Source organism: Vigna unguiculata, chromosome 10, assembly GCF_037176805.1.
Source record: "Vigna unguiculata cultivar grain cowpea cultivar isolate G323 ecotype 2 chromosome 10, ASM3717680v1, whole genome shotgun sequence".
Classification (NCBI taxonomy): domain Eukaryota; kingdom Viridiplantae; phylum Streptophyta; class Magnoliopsida; order Fabales; family Fabaceae; genus Vigna; species Vigna unguiculata.
This window is the reverse complement of record NC_140801.1, coordinates 31329410-31344890: the sequence shown is the minus strand read 5'-3', so window position 1 is coordinate 31344890 and position 15481 is coordinate 31329410. Positions and strand designations below refer to the sequence as shown.

General features: G+C 36.1%; 2 protein-coding genes across 2 annotated transcripts; both read left to right on the top strand.

Moving 5' to 3' along the window:
• Positions 1 to 1637: 1637 nt before the first annotated feature.
• LOC114165360 (uncharacterized) lies at positions 1638 to 4025 on the top strand. The gene has a single exon (XM_028050004.1). It carries the CDS (start codon positions 1638 to 1640, stop codon positions 4023 to 4025), a length of 2388 nt encoding a protein of 795 aa, XP_027905805.1.
• A 2923-nt stretch (positions 4026 to 6948) lies between these two features.
• Positions 6949 to 8070, top strand: LOC146882379 (uncharacterized). The gene has a single exon (XM_085667379.1). It carries the CDS (start codon positions 6949 to 6951, stop codon positions 8068 to 8070), a length of 1122 nt encoding a protein of 373 aa, XP_085523505.1.
• Positions 8071 to 15481: the final 7411 nt, after the last annotated feature.

The window sequence follows — 15481 nt, the reverse complement described above, 5'->3', positions numbered from 1 at the left end:
TCACAACAATTTTAGCTGATGTTTATGAAAATTTGAATATGTGTTATGAATCTAAGAAGAAGTTGTCATGTTGCTTGCCAATATTATATAAATGGTTTACTTCTCATATTAGTCCAAATTACAAGCCAACAACTAAAGGAGTGCAAGAATGGGCGTGTTTTTTTGCTAAGTTACATAATGGAATGATCAAACGAGAGGTATCCAGGCAGCAGAGATCACATATCATACACTGTAAAGAGTACTGAAATGTACCTCTTAAAGGAACCAAATATTGTGTTAATTATAATCTGATATTAGCACAAAGACAATTTGGATATCCTATACGGGGTGTACCAAATCTAGAATCTTTAGTTGCAATGTGGAATTGCTATGAAGAAGAAACCTCTAATGATTTATTCTGGCGAATTAGAAGTGTTCAAGGCAGTGTGGTGCGTGCAGAAAAAGACTCTAGGCCATGGGTAGTAAAGGAGAAGACGTCTTATCAGCAATGGGTAATGGATAGGGTTAAAGTGGTGAAGCTACCGTTCAAACCAGTTGCCTTCATGCCAAAATAACAAGATATGGAGAGTGAGGAAGTCAAAACCCTTAAGGAAGAAATAGAAAAGATGAAGCAGAAAAATGTTAAGCTTATTAATGATCTTCAGAAAGCTCACCATGAATATATAGATCTCAAACATGATAATGAAGCCATGATCAGAACTTATGATGTATTAATAAAGAAGCAGAGAGAGGAAATAAACCATCACTTTAGAGTACAATAAGATCTCGAGGCAGCTAACAAAGAGCTAGCTTTGATAGGCAAAGAGAAGAAAGCAGTGGCATTGTATGAACGTGAGAAAATTGCATTATGTGAAGAATTGGCAAGAGACAAAAGGGAGGCATTAAACAAGCTACGAAATGTACAAGTTAGGATTAAGGAGATGAAGCAACAAACATAAAAAATGACAGCAGCTTATGAGGCAAAGCTAGAAGAAGAGCGTTGGTATAAAGCAAAGTTAGAAAATGACATACAGTACAGGAACAAAGAGTTTGAAAGACAAATGAAGGATACATTATCGGCTTATGAAGCAAAAGTGGCTGAGGAGAGTTGGTATCGGGCAAAGTCAGAGGAGGAAAATCAGAGATTGATAACTGGATGTGCTCAGTTAAAAGGAACTGCAAAGTATTGGAGAGGATGTTTTTCAAAGTTAGCAGCTATAGTTAACGGAGCAATTGAAGATGTACCCAGGATGTTAACTGATGTTGAGATTGCAATGCCTATATTCAATCCACCAAAAGCAATTGAAGATTTCCTCGGTTACTGCAGAGAGCTGGTAGGGGAAATGAAGAATATAATGGCTAGAGCTTGCAGTTGATGTTTATGCTTTCTTTCTTTTTCGTATTGTTATGAACTTCTGAAATTTGTGGATTTTTTGATGAATCGACTACTTTATTCCGCGTTAATTTCCATTATTACTCGCAATGTTATTCACACAGCTTTATAGATTCTAGCTAGAATGTTTGCATTTGCATTTTTTCTTTTCTTTTCCTTTTTCGCACTTCTCATTTCATTTTGAAATTAAACAGAAGAGTGACAGTAAGTGAATACGGCAAAATTTCTGAGACACCCTTATAGAACTCGGGCAAATTCCAAAACAATGGAGGATTGGGAAAATGCACACGAGGAAGTGAAGGAAGAAATTAGCCAAGTGAAGGGTGAAATCAACCAAATAAAGGATCAAATGGGCCAGATCTTGGAGGCATTGAGGACTATGAAGAGTTTAGGAGAAAGTTCAGCAGTTGACGGTGGTACTTCCTACCCTCCAGGCTTTCATCCTCATGTATCAAGTGGACCTCTGGTTTACCTACCACATCATCAAGTGAGTCAAGGGACATCATCTCAAGCTTTTCCACCTTATGGCTTACCCCCGGGTTACACACCTCCAATGGCAGAGTATGTAGAGCAAGTTAAGAATCCGTTTTCTGGTGGTAATACAAGCATACCTGTTTCATCACCTAATGAGCAGTTCCAAGTGTTAACTGGGATGGCTGATTTTAGGAACCAGGTACGCCCAAGAGAAGGTGTGGTTGGAATCACAACCTATACAGATTCTAATGTATCGATTCCACCACATGTTTCGACTGTAAGTGTGGGTTTACAAGAAAAGACACTAGCTCAGGTGATTTCATCGACTGAAAATAACAAGGGAAAGTTAGAGATATTGAAGGAGAGACTACGGGCTATTGAAGGGAATAAAAGTTATGGATTCAGTGATGTTATAGGCTTATCTTTGGTCCCTGACGTGGTGATACCCCCTAAGTTCAAAGTGCTTGAGTTCGAGAAATATAGGGGGACTACGTGTCCAAAAAGCCAAATAACAATGAACTGTCGAAAGATGGCTGGCCATACTCATGATGAGAAATTGTTTATCCACTTTTTCCAAGATAGCCTAGCTGGGGCAGCGCTGAATTGGTATATGCATCTTGAGCCAACTCATATTCATTCTTGGGTGGATCTAGCTGATGCTTTCATAAAGCAATATAAATTTAATATGGATACAACATCAGATAGAATACAATTGCAAAATATGACAATAAAGAAAAATGAAACTTTCAAAGAGTATGCTCAGCGTTGGAGAGAGATAGCTACCCAGGTTGAGCCACCACTATATGATAAGGAGATGGTTACAATGTTTGTGAATACATTACAGCCGCCATTTTATGAGCATATGATTGGGAATTGGAATATATCTTCTAATTTTGTGGACATCATCATCATTGGTGAAAGGATTGAGTCTGGGATAAAAAATGGTAAAATTGCATATGGCCCGCCCGCGGCTGCAAATACCAAAAAACCAGGTTTCAATCAAAGTAAGAAAAAAGAAGTTGAAGTTCATGCCGCATTTGCATGGGATAACCATACACCTGTTAATTACCAAATACAGCCTGTTTCAAACAATCAGTTGCAACCTCAGAAAGCGATTGCTAGTCAATGTACCAATACAAGAAGGGAGAGGAAGTTTATTCATTTTACTCCCATTCCTATGACATACACAGAGTTGTTACCGATGCTTTTTTGTAAATCTTTTGTTGCAATTTGCCCAATGAAGCCACAACAACCTCCTTTTTCCACGAGTTATGATCCAAATGCTACATGCGACTACCATGGAGGGGTAAAGGGGCATTCGACAGAAAGGTGTTTTCCTCTCAAATATAAGGTACAATCTTTGATTGATGCGGGGTGGTTGACATTCAAAGAAGATAAACCTAGTATTGAAAATAACCCTTTGTCGGGGCATGAGAAGACTTCAGCAAATGCTATTGAGGTCAGGGAGAAAAGGTTGGTAAGAAAAGTGAGTGAAATTCGAAGCTCTATGAAATTCATTCTTGAAGCACTATTAGAGATGGGGCTAGTAAAAGGTGAATATGATATGAGTAATGCATCTGCATTCCATCCGGGTGCCAAACATTCTATTAATGATTGTGTGGAGTTCAAGTTAGAGTTGCAAAAGCTAGTTGATAAGCATTTCCTACAAGTTTTTCATGGAAAGAAGGATGAGGAGGTATTGGTACAAACTGATGAACAGTCCAATTTAACCACGCCAGAATCTTTAGTGATTCATTTCACTAGACCTGCACCTTCTTTCATGGAACAAGGAAGGCAATCCATAGTGATAAAAACGCCCTACTCTTTTCCTTATGAAAGTGATAGAGTTGTTCCATGGAAGTATGGAGTACATGAATTAGGTGAGGGACAACAAGTTGAAAACACTTATGTGCATGAAGGTCCAATTATTGAAAATATATCAGGTCTTGGTGGGATAACAAGGAGTGGTCGTTTCTTTACACCACTGGATCTAAGGAAGGAAGCATGCCATAGAAGTAAAGTAAATGATGGAATTGAAAAAGCAAAAGAGATATTAAGAGAAAAGACGATACAAGATGAGGAAGAATGCAGAAAAGATAAACAAAAAGAAATATCAGATGAAGAGGCCGGTGAATTTTTGAAATTCATACAACAAAGTGAATACAAGGTGGTGGAGTAGTTGGATCGTATGCCAGCTCGTATTTCGCTTTTGGAATTGCTCATGCATTCGACAGCTCACCGAAAGTTGCTAATGAAAATACTGAGTGGGGCTCATGTTGAACAAAATATTTCGTTGGATAAATTTGAAGGGATTGTTAATAATATTACCATTAATGATTTCCTTAGTTTTTCGGATGATGAGATACCAGTTGAAGGAAGAGGATACAATAAAGCTCTTCATGTATATGTTAAATGTATTGACCATGTTATAGCTCGTGTGTTGATTGATAATGGTTTTTCCTTAAATGTGATGCCTAAGGTGACGTTGGAGAAGTTATCACGTGATAAATTCCCTATGAAGCCAAGTACTATGATTGTGAGAGCTTTTGATGGTAGCAAAAGAGAGGTGATGGGAGAAGTAGAGTTGCCAGTTCAAGTTGGTCCGTGTATTTCAAATAACTTTTCAAGTAATGGATATCTTAACGGCATACAATTGTTTACTTGGTAGACCTTGGATTCATTCTGCAGGGGTGGTGCCTTCCACTTTGCATCAAAAGTTGAAGTATGTAATGGGGGATAAGATGGTAACAGTTTCAAGAGAGGAAGATTTTCTGGTGAGTGGTCCTTCATCTGCTCGATATATTGAAACAACAGAGGAGGCTCTTGAGACGGCTTTTCAAGCTTTGGAAATTGTGGGGAATACATATGTTGAACCATTTCAGATAAAGCCATATTTGTCATGTGCCTCTCTGATGATGGCAAGGGTTATGTTGAGAGAAGGTTCTGAATATGGGAAAGGCCTAGGCAAAGTTGGACATGGACCAATATTTCCACTGAAAATTGTTAAGAACAAGAATAGATACGGCCTGGGGTACAAGCCTACTAAGGAGGACAAAAGAAGATTAATGGAGGAAAAGAAAGAACGAAGCTTAGCTCGCTTGCAGGGTCGTGAGCCGAGGGTAGGAAAGATCTCTATTTGTGACTTAAAGAAGAGCTTTCGTAGTGCTGAATGGATCAATGCTAGTCAAGTTGCAGTCATTGAAGATGAATCTAGGGAAGGAAGTTCCAGTTTGGTGCAGCCCTGTCCTCCCAACATGCATATCGATAATTGGAAGACCGTGAATTTACCCGTGGTGTTTAAGTTCAATCAAATGTAATGCTTGTTGTTTTTTATTTTGTTTTTCTCCAAAACATTCTAGGATGTCTTTATGGACTGGTTCTATTTTTCATTTTCGGTTAATGTGATGTTCAGTTATGTTTTCTTTCACTAAATACTTTGTTTGTCTATTTATTTTCTTTTATAAATCCAAATAATGTAGATATGACAATGAATGTTTTGAAAATAATGATGTCAATATTCCTAATTTTGAGAACCTTTTCGATATGACGATTGGGAACCTTCTTCTGAGTTGTTAAGGTTAGTGAAACAAGAAGGCCGAGAAATAAAACCCTATCAAGAGATCATTGAAATACTTAATCTAGGGGATGAAAATGAGAGAAAAGAGGATAAAATTGGTAACAACATGAGTAAGGAGGTACGAGGAAAATTATGTGATTTGTTGAAAGAGTTCATAGATGTGTTTGCTTGGTCATACCAGGATATGCCTGGGTTGGATACTGATATAATGCAGCATAAAATTCCACTTAAAGAAGAATGTCCCCCAGTTAAACAAAAGTTAAGACGAATGAAACTTGAAATGTCACTAAAGATTGAAGAAGAAGTGAAGAAGCAATTTGATGCAGGGTTTTTGGCTGTAGCAAAATATCTTCAATGGGTGGCCAACATTGTCCCTGTGCCGAAAAAAGATGGTAAAGTCTGAATGTGTGTTGATTATAGGGATTTGAATCGAGCTAGCCCTAAGGATAATTTCCAATTGCCACATATTGGCATCTTGGTGGATAACACTGCTACATTTTCATTGTTCTCTTTCATGGATGGATTCTCCGGGTATAATCAGATTAAGATGGCACCAGAAGATATGGAGAAAACAACATTTATTACGCTTTGGGGAACATTGTTTTACAAAGTAATGCCATTTGGACTTAAAAATGTTGGGGCAACTTATCAAAGAGCGATGGTGACTCTTTTTCATGATATGATGGATAGAGAAATCGAGGTTTATGTGGATGATATGATTGCTAAATCTGAATCAGAAAATGATCACATCGTTAATTTGAGAAAATTGTTTGAGAGGTTAAGAAAGTTTAAACTCAGATTGAATCCGGCTAAATGTACTTTTGGTGTAAAGTCAGGAAAGTTATTGGGTTTTATTGTCAGTGAAAAAGGTATTGAGGTTGACCCAGATAAGGTACGAGCAATAATGGAGATGTCAGCTCCTAATACTGAAAAAAAAGTGTGAGGGTTTTTAGGCATATTGAACTATATTGCTAGATTCATCTCCCAATTAACCTCCACCTGTGAGCCAATATTTAGATTGTTGCGTAAGAATCAAGTTGTGGAATGGAATGAAGATTGCCAAGCAGCCTTCGATAAAATCAAACTGTATTTGCATGATCCTCCCGTACTACGTTCGCCGGTATCGGGGAGGCCCCTCATTTTATATTTAACTGTGTTGGATGAATCGATGGGTTGTGTTTTAGGGTAGCATGATGAGACAGGGAAGAAAGAGCATGCCATTTATTATTTGAGTAAAAGGTTTACAGGTTGTGAACAAAGATATTCTATGTTGGAACGAACTTGTTGTGCATTAACATGGGCAGCACATCGTTTTCGTCAATATATGTTGAGTCACACTACTTGGCTGATATCTAAGATGGACCCAATTAAGTATATTTTCGAAAAGCCTACTCTCACTGGTAGATTGGCTCGATGGCAAATGTTGTTATCATAATATGATATAGTCTATGTGACTCAAAAAGCCTTTAAGGGAAGCGCTTTAGCAGAATATTTGGCTCAACAACCTATTGAAGATTAACAGTCTATGCAACCTGAATTCCCAGATGAGGACATTCTTGCCCTATTTGGTGAAAAGGAGGGTAGCCATCATGAGAAGGCTTGGATATTACTGTTTGATGGAGCATCCAATGCACTTGGACATGGAATAAGGGTAGTGCTCATCTCGCCAGAGAATCATTACATTTCGATGACAGCAAGATTGTGCTTTAGTTATACCAACAATGTTACAGAATATGAAGCATGCACCATGGGTATTTTGGTAGCTATCGAGTCGAAGGTGAAGGTGTTGGAGGTGTATGGTGACTCGACATTAGTGGTTCATCAGTTAAAAGGGGAATGGGAGATTAGAGACCAAAATTTAATCCCATATCAATCATACATTAGAGGATTGATGAAGCATTTCGATTCCATTGAGTTCTATCACATTCCACGAGAGGATAACCAATTAGCTGATGCTTTGGCCACCTTATCGTCAATGTTTGAAATTAGTCAAGATGAGGAAATGTCGATGATCAAGATGAGGAGTTATGAACAACCAACATACTGTTATTTAGTGGAAGAAGAATCAGATGGTAAGCCTTGGTATTTTGATATAAAGCGTTATCTCAAGAGCCGAGAATATCCTGAAACAGCTTCTGAGAATGATAAAAGAACCTTGAGGAGGTTAGCTTCAAGTTTTATTCTAAATGGGGATGTCTTGTATAAAAGAAATCATGACATGGTACTCCTCAGATGCGTCGATGCAAGAGAAGCAAGGAGGATATTAAAAGAAGTTCATGAAGGAGCTTTTGGTACACATATGAATGGGCACTCTATGGCTAAAAAGATTTTGAGAGCAGGTTATTTTTGGTTGACTATGGAGAATGATTATTACCTGCATGTGAAAAAATGTGAAAAATGTCAGACCTATGCAGATAATATTAATATAGCTCCTACAACCTTAAATGTTCTATCTGCACCATGGCCATTTGCGATGTGGGGAATAGATGTTATTGGAGCCATAGAACCGAAGGCGTCAAATGGACATCGTTTCATTCTGGTTGCAATTGACTATTTTACCAAATGGGTGGAAGCAGCTTCTTACGCCAATGTGACTAGAAAGGTGGTAGTAAAGTTTATAAAAAAGGAGTTGATATGGGTTGCCTAATAAAATTATCACTGATAATGCAACTAATCTGAATAATCAAATGATGAAAGAGCTATATGAAGAATTCAAAGATCAACATCACAATTCGTCTCCTTATCGCCCGAAAATGAATGGGGCCGTTGAACCTGCTAATAAGAATATAAAGAAGATTTTGCAAAAAATGGTGATTACATATAAAGATTGGCATAAAATGCTTCCCTTTGCTCTACACAGATATCGTACATCGGTACGGACCTCAACTGGTGCAACGCCTTTCTCTTTGGTATATGGGATGGAGGTGGTCCTTCCTTTTGAAGTAGAAATTGTAACATCCCTAAGGAATATTACTTTGAAAATATCATAAACAATTAAATAAATGAGACTAAATACTATAATATAAAAATTATTCCTCATTTATATATGCATGTTCCCAAAACGCGGGAAAATTAAAGTCACAAATTCAAAACATTGTAACGGTTCGCAATTCAAAAACATTACAACTCATAAAAGCCGAAAGTGGCTAATGTTCCAAAACATAAATACATCGAAATTCAAATCTTCAAAAGCCCATAACATGATCCCGCTCTCCAGTCTCAAGCGTCTCCTAGCTCACCTGTCAAAACATCTGCTCCAGGATAATAAATCATTCGATCATCGCCACACACACACAGATAGGGTGAGCTATGCATATTAAACAATTAAATATGATACCCATCCCAATAAAAATTTACTGATATGTGTTAATTACAAATTATCCACCCCTGATCTCAGATTCCTTCCTGAGTCACATGCATGAAACTAGGTCCTGGGATTTTCACTATGCTTCCATGAAACTATCCCTTTCGTGGTCCAACCCTACGAGCCAACCTTGCTCATAGTCCAACCCTACAGACTCCTCGCCTGTAGGAACACATCCAAGCTTACTCAACTTGGACTCTGGCACGCACGCAATCACCATACTATGGACTCCTCGCCCAATAGTAGCCGACGGGAACATCACAGTTCCTTGCCCATCGTGCGCCCAACGCATGCAATCACCATACTAAGGACTCCTCGCCCAAGCACATCATGCGTTCAACCACTCAAGCACATCCCCGACCCCTATTGGACTTAGTCCATCAAGTCCAAGCACAAAGGAAGCGAACTTAGTCCTTCAAGTCCACTTATCAAGCAAAAGACAACAATTATACAGCCACGACAACCGCCTGGTACCGCCTAGACATCGCTAGGCGGATACTGGCAGAAAACAGCCTGACGGTCACACTCCCACCGCCAGGCGCTGCGGCCCAGACAGGACCCGTAATTTTTTGTCACCGCCTGGCGGACACAGTCCTGCCGCCAGGCGCCTCCTGTAGGCAATGGCCACTGCCACTTGTTTTAGGCACTACCGCCTGGCGGTCTGCCCTGCACAGCCAGGCGCTATACCAGTAGCGAGATGCTACTGGTTTTTGGCACATTTTACAGGTCTGAAGACCTCAATTCGCAACACTACTTCTACATACTAATCATAGTATTTATAACATATCACCAAAACTAAAACACACCTAGTTTAATCAATTCATGCCCAACTCAAACATTATCATCATACCACATTTCTTTTGATTCTCAAACAGAACAAACCACAATTAACAATATTCCCCTTACCACTTATCATTATACATGTTATTCTGTGAACATTACCGTACAACAGTTATGTCCATCTGCCCAATTAATTCTTGCACCCATCCTTTTCCCTTTTTATTACCTTACTAGTTCTCATACTCCATATACCCCGATTTCTAATCCCTTTCACCCTTCTATTTATTCCCCCCAATCTGGTCATTATTTTATGTGTACTTTGACACCCAAATTAATATAACAGCTAACAATATGTAATAAACACCCCAAGCACATTTTTAATCTTCCTTTTATTATCTAAATATCCTAGATGATGAAATTCAAACCTATCCTATCTAAAAATACTTCCAATAAGAACCCCAATCATTGCACCCCATGGCAAGAGCACCAACCAGATTGCACCTGATGCTCTCCTGACAGGTTGCTTGGCGGCAGCCTCAGTACCGCCAAGCGGTACGTGAAAAACTGGGCTCTGCCCAGATTCCCCCACCCCACTATTTCACAGTTCATCTTTACAATGATGTAATTTCGCACGCATCATACCCAGAATCAGATTACCATCAGATCATCATTCATCACACACAAGCAATTCACCATTCACAATCATTGGTTATGACATTCATTCCCAAACCCAAGCGAGACCTAAATATACCAACTCACAAGAAAATTCATGAAATCTTCCACCAATTTCGCGATTATAGGTAATCACACAACAACTCAATCATACACACATCATATAAATTAACCCAGACCCCCAACAACACAGAACCCTCCAAAACCCGCGAGAACTGGAAAATCCAGTATGTGTCGCCTGGCGGGCAGCACCTTGTCGCCAGGCGGTGCATGAGGAAAACCTAGTTTTTGGGTCTTAAACGTATGAGTCGCTTGGCGGGCCTTCAACATCGCCAGGCGGTTTCTGGGAAAAATCCAGAAACTGCAAAAAATGTCACAAAGGCAAGTAGCACATGCAATTTCATTCACATTAGACATAGTTTATCATAACCACGATAAAAGCAATATAAACAGCTCCCCTAACCTGGATTAAAGCTTTCCCCGAGTATTCTTCTACTTCTTTCCTTGAACTCCAAATGATATCCCTTGTCTTCTCTCAATTCAGCCCCCACTGATCCACCCACACTCTCAGTTCCTCACTGAATTTCGCACTCTCTATTTACCTCACAATACCCTCTGCAGAAAACTTTCTCTTCTCTCACAATTAGGCTTTTTAGTGGTGTTTTAATGGTGGATTAAGACCTTAAAAGGAAAAATTGCATTAAGGGTTAAGGTAATGGCCATTCAAGCTCACTAATTGGATTATTTTTCCAGCTACCCTTAACTGATATTTCTGCTAGGGTTTTCCTTAACCCTTCAACTTCAAATCAAAATCAAAAATGAAAAAAATAGAGTTTCATTTAGGTCTTCCAAGGTTTGAACCCACACCCATGCAATTCCCCAAATCAATATCAAACCATCATACCAATTCGTATTTCATACTAAGCAATACAATTCAATAATTATAAAAATCCACAACACGTTTTAATATACACAAAACTAATACTAATTTAATAACACACAAAAATAACATACATAGGACTCGAACCCAAGTCCTCTCAACCATTTGAGCTAGCACTTTTCCACGTCATACACCCCGAATTTATTACCTTAAAGGTTCTCTTTACCCACATTTATCCAATAATTACTTAATTAATTATTTAATTTTTCTCGGGTCTTACAAAAATCCCATCTTTAGGGGTGTTAATGGAAACTCAATTAGAAGAAGCATAATGGGTACATGCTAGATTTGACCAACTTAACTTAATTGAAGAAAAAAGGTTAACAGCAGCTTGTCATGGACAATTGTATCAGAGAAGGATGAAAAGGGCATTTGATAAACAGGTTCGTCCAAGAGAGTTTCATGAAGGTGATCTAGTCTTGAAAAAGATTTTGCCTATACAAAAAGACCATAGAGGGAAATGGACTCCAAATTATGAAGGCCCATATGTAGTGAAGAAGGCATTTTCAGGTGGTGCGCTAGTTCTCACAAAAATGGATGGGGAAGAGTTACCTCTACCTGTCAACTCAGATGCAGTAAAGAAGTTCTGTGCGTAATGATATGATAATGATTGGGAAATATTGACATTGTTCTTATGGTTCATTGTATTATGCTTTATTGTAGTCAAGACTGGATTGTTATTTCTTTGTAATTTTGTTTTACGTTGTTTTGTAAGTGTCTTTTGTCATCACACTGAGCTTTTTGAAATAAAATACCATGGGTTTAAATCACGAAGTACAACTCATTCAGTATAGCCCAAAGTGGTTCTTGAAGGGTGTCATGGAAGTGAGCAAAATAAATAAAGAAGATCACAAGTCAAAATTGTTTGACTATGCAGTTGCAAATACAGTGCATCGCTAAAAGAGGTGAAAGAAAGTGAAGAGAGAGTTAATTAGAGTGAGGAGATATGGTTCGTCTATGTTTTGTGGCATTGAGGATAGCGGATCAAATACTTCCTATTTTGAAGCATTTTTTACACTTATGTTGTTTGAATCCCCTAATTCATGAAGATTTCCCTAAGATAAAGGATTTGCCAAAAGAAAAGAGAATATAAATAGTATGCTGGGGCACATTTTTGATAGCCTTGTTTGACTAAAGAGGTTGTTCTGAGTTAAAAAAAAGTGAAAAGAAAGAGAGAAAGAGAGAGAGAGAGGGAGAAGAAAAAGAGAGTTATACACGCAAACAAAAATAAACAGTGATATGTGTCTGATGCCATTTGTTTTTGTCACTGAGTTAACTCTTTGAAGAGGATAGGGCAGTCAAGATTTAAAATGATGTGTGGTCATCTTTTTCTTATCCAAAAAATGATTTAAAAATATGTTTCCATTGTACTCTCTTTGAGCCAAAAAATAATAATTTGTTTCCCAAAAATACCCCTGAATAAGGATCATCAACATTTTAAGAATTGCAAGGCTATTAAAGGGACTCAATAAAGTGAAAAAAGTATTTCAATAGAAAAATCCAAAAGTTGAAAATTCAAAGAAAATCATAAAGTAATGGCGAAAAAAAGAATTTGAGAAGGAAAAGTTAAGAATGAAGAGAACTTTAAAAGTTCAAGACCCTAGGTGATAGTCGAGGTGATAATCTTGCAAAACGATCTTTGTTATAAAAGGTAAAAGCCACTAATATTTTATTTGGGCCTCTAATATCTATTTCTTTCAACACCCTTAAGCCCGGGCCACGTTACAAGCTAGTTAAAGTCCACACTGATTGAAAAATGTCTGTCAGATTTTGTTCATGGGAACAACTTAGAAACAAAAATTTGGTTGATGACACATATTGAAAAAAGGAAAAAGAGAAAAGAAAAAGGGCAAAAACTCAGTCAGTTCTTAAATTTAGTCAAAAGTTTTAAAGTGAGGCAATCCTTTTTCGATACAAGTTTTTTGAAACACGTTGCTGACACCAGTTTGCATCAGCTGTGTAACACCTATCCATAGGTTCAAACATACATGAGATGTATTGTGCATCAAGACAGAGAATGTAAGGTATACGGTGCTCTCATTCTGCGCAAAGACTTGCCTAATTCCTTGTAATTCTGATATAGAGTGTGAGGTGATAATGAGAAAAACAAATTATGAGCATGCATTGAATTTGATGACTGCAAAAGCAAATAATTATAAAGACATGTGTCTTCTTAAAAAATGATGAAATGAAAAAAAAAATGAGGAATGAAATGAAAAATGAAAGAAAAATGATGATGAAAAATGAATGATTGAGGATGAAAAGAAAAGAAAAATGAAGAGACAAAGGTTCTAGGTGATTCATGCATAACATGCATTCATATTTTGTAAATTAGGATATCATACTCTCAAATTACTTTATATATATATATATATATATATATATATATATATATATATATATATATATATAGGCTTAATTACTCAAATCATACCCACTTTGGTTCGAAAATTTCAAAATGGTACCCACTTTGAACTTTGTCTCAATTTAGTACCCAATTTTGATTATTGCATCAATGTAGTACCCTCCGTTAAGTCTTCACAAACGGCGTTAACTACCTTACCACGTGTCAGCCTCTAGATTTTTTAATTTTTAAAATTTTTTTTTTTAATTTTTTTTTGAATTTTAAAAAAAAATTTGCCACGTGTCAAATCCTTGATGTGACACGTGGCAAGGTATCGTCACGTGTCAAGGTACCTGACAAGTGTCATTGTCTTCATTTCAACTTAGTCCCCACATGTGTTTCCTTGTTTCAATTTAGTACCCATATATATTTATTGGTTTCAATTTAGTACCCAATTTATTTGTTTTAATTTTGTCTGAATATTTTTTTACAAAAATAGAGAAATATTATGTCTCCCTTAAGACCAAATTTATTATTTATATAAATGTTATATTTATATTTGTTATTAAAAATGACTTACAAATATGTTATTCATGACTTTTACCATTAACCTTAATATAAATTTCAATACTTAATTTTATAACTCATTTCTAGTAACAAATATCAATATAACATTTATATAAATAATAAATTTTGTCTTCAAAGAGATACAATATTTCTCCATTTAAAAAAAATATTTGAATAAAATTCAAACAAATAAATTGGGTACTAAGTTGAAACAAATAAACATATATGGGTACTAAATTGAAACAAATAGACACATGTGGGGACTAAGTTGAAATGAAGACAATGACACTTGCCAAGTACCTTGACACGTGGCGATACCTTGCCACGTGTCACTAACAATGCCACGTGTCACATTAAGGATTTGACACGTGGCAATTTTTTTTTAAATTAAAAAAAAATTAAAAAATATTAAAAAATATTAAAAAAAATTAAAAAAAAAAATTAAAAAATTAAAAAATTAAAAAATCCAGAGGCTGACATGTGGCAAGGTAGTTAACGTCGTTTGTGAAGACTTAATAGAGGGTACTACATTGATGCAATAATCAAAATTGGGTGCTAAATTTAGACAAAGTTCAAAGTGGGTACCATTTTGAAATTTTCGAACCAAAATGGGTATGATTCGAGTAATTAAACCATATATATACATATATATATATATATATATATATATATATATATATATATATATATATATATATATATACATATACATATATATGTATACACATATACATATATATGTATACACATATATATATATATATATATATATATATATATATATATATATATATATATATATATATATACATATATATATATACACATATATATATATATACGTATATATATATATATATATATATATATATATATATATATATATATATATATATATATATATATATATATATATATATATATATATATATATATATATGTATATATGTATGTATATATATATATATACATATATATATATATATGTATATATATATATATATACATATATATATATATATATGTATATATATATATATATACATATATACATATATATGTATATATATATATATATATATATATCGAGGCCCTCTACAAAGGTACTGGTTATCGATCTTTCATATCGAGGCCCTCTACAAATGTAATGGTCATCGATCTTTCATATCAAGGCCCTCTACAAAAGCAATGGTCATTGATTTTTATATGTTTTCATATCGAGGCCCTCTATAAAGGTATTGGTTATCGATCTTTCATATCGAGGCCCTCTGTAAATGCAATGGTCATCGATCTTTCATATCAAGACCTTCTGCAAAAGCAATGGTCATTGATTTTCATATGTTTTCATATCGAGGCCCTCTACAAAGTTACTGGTCATCGATCTTTCATAT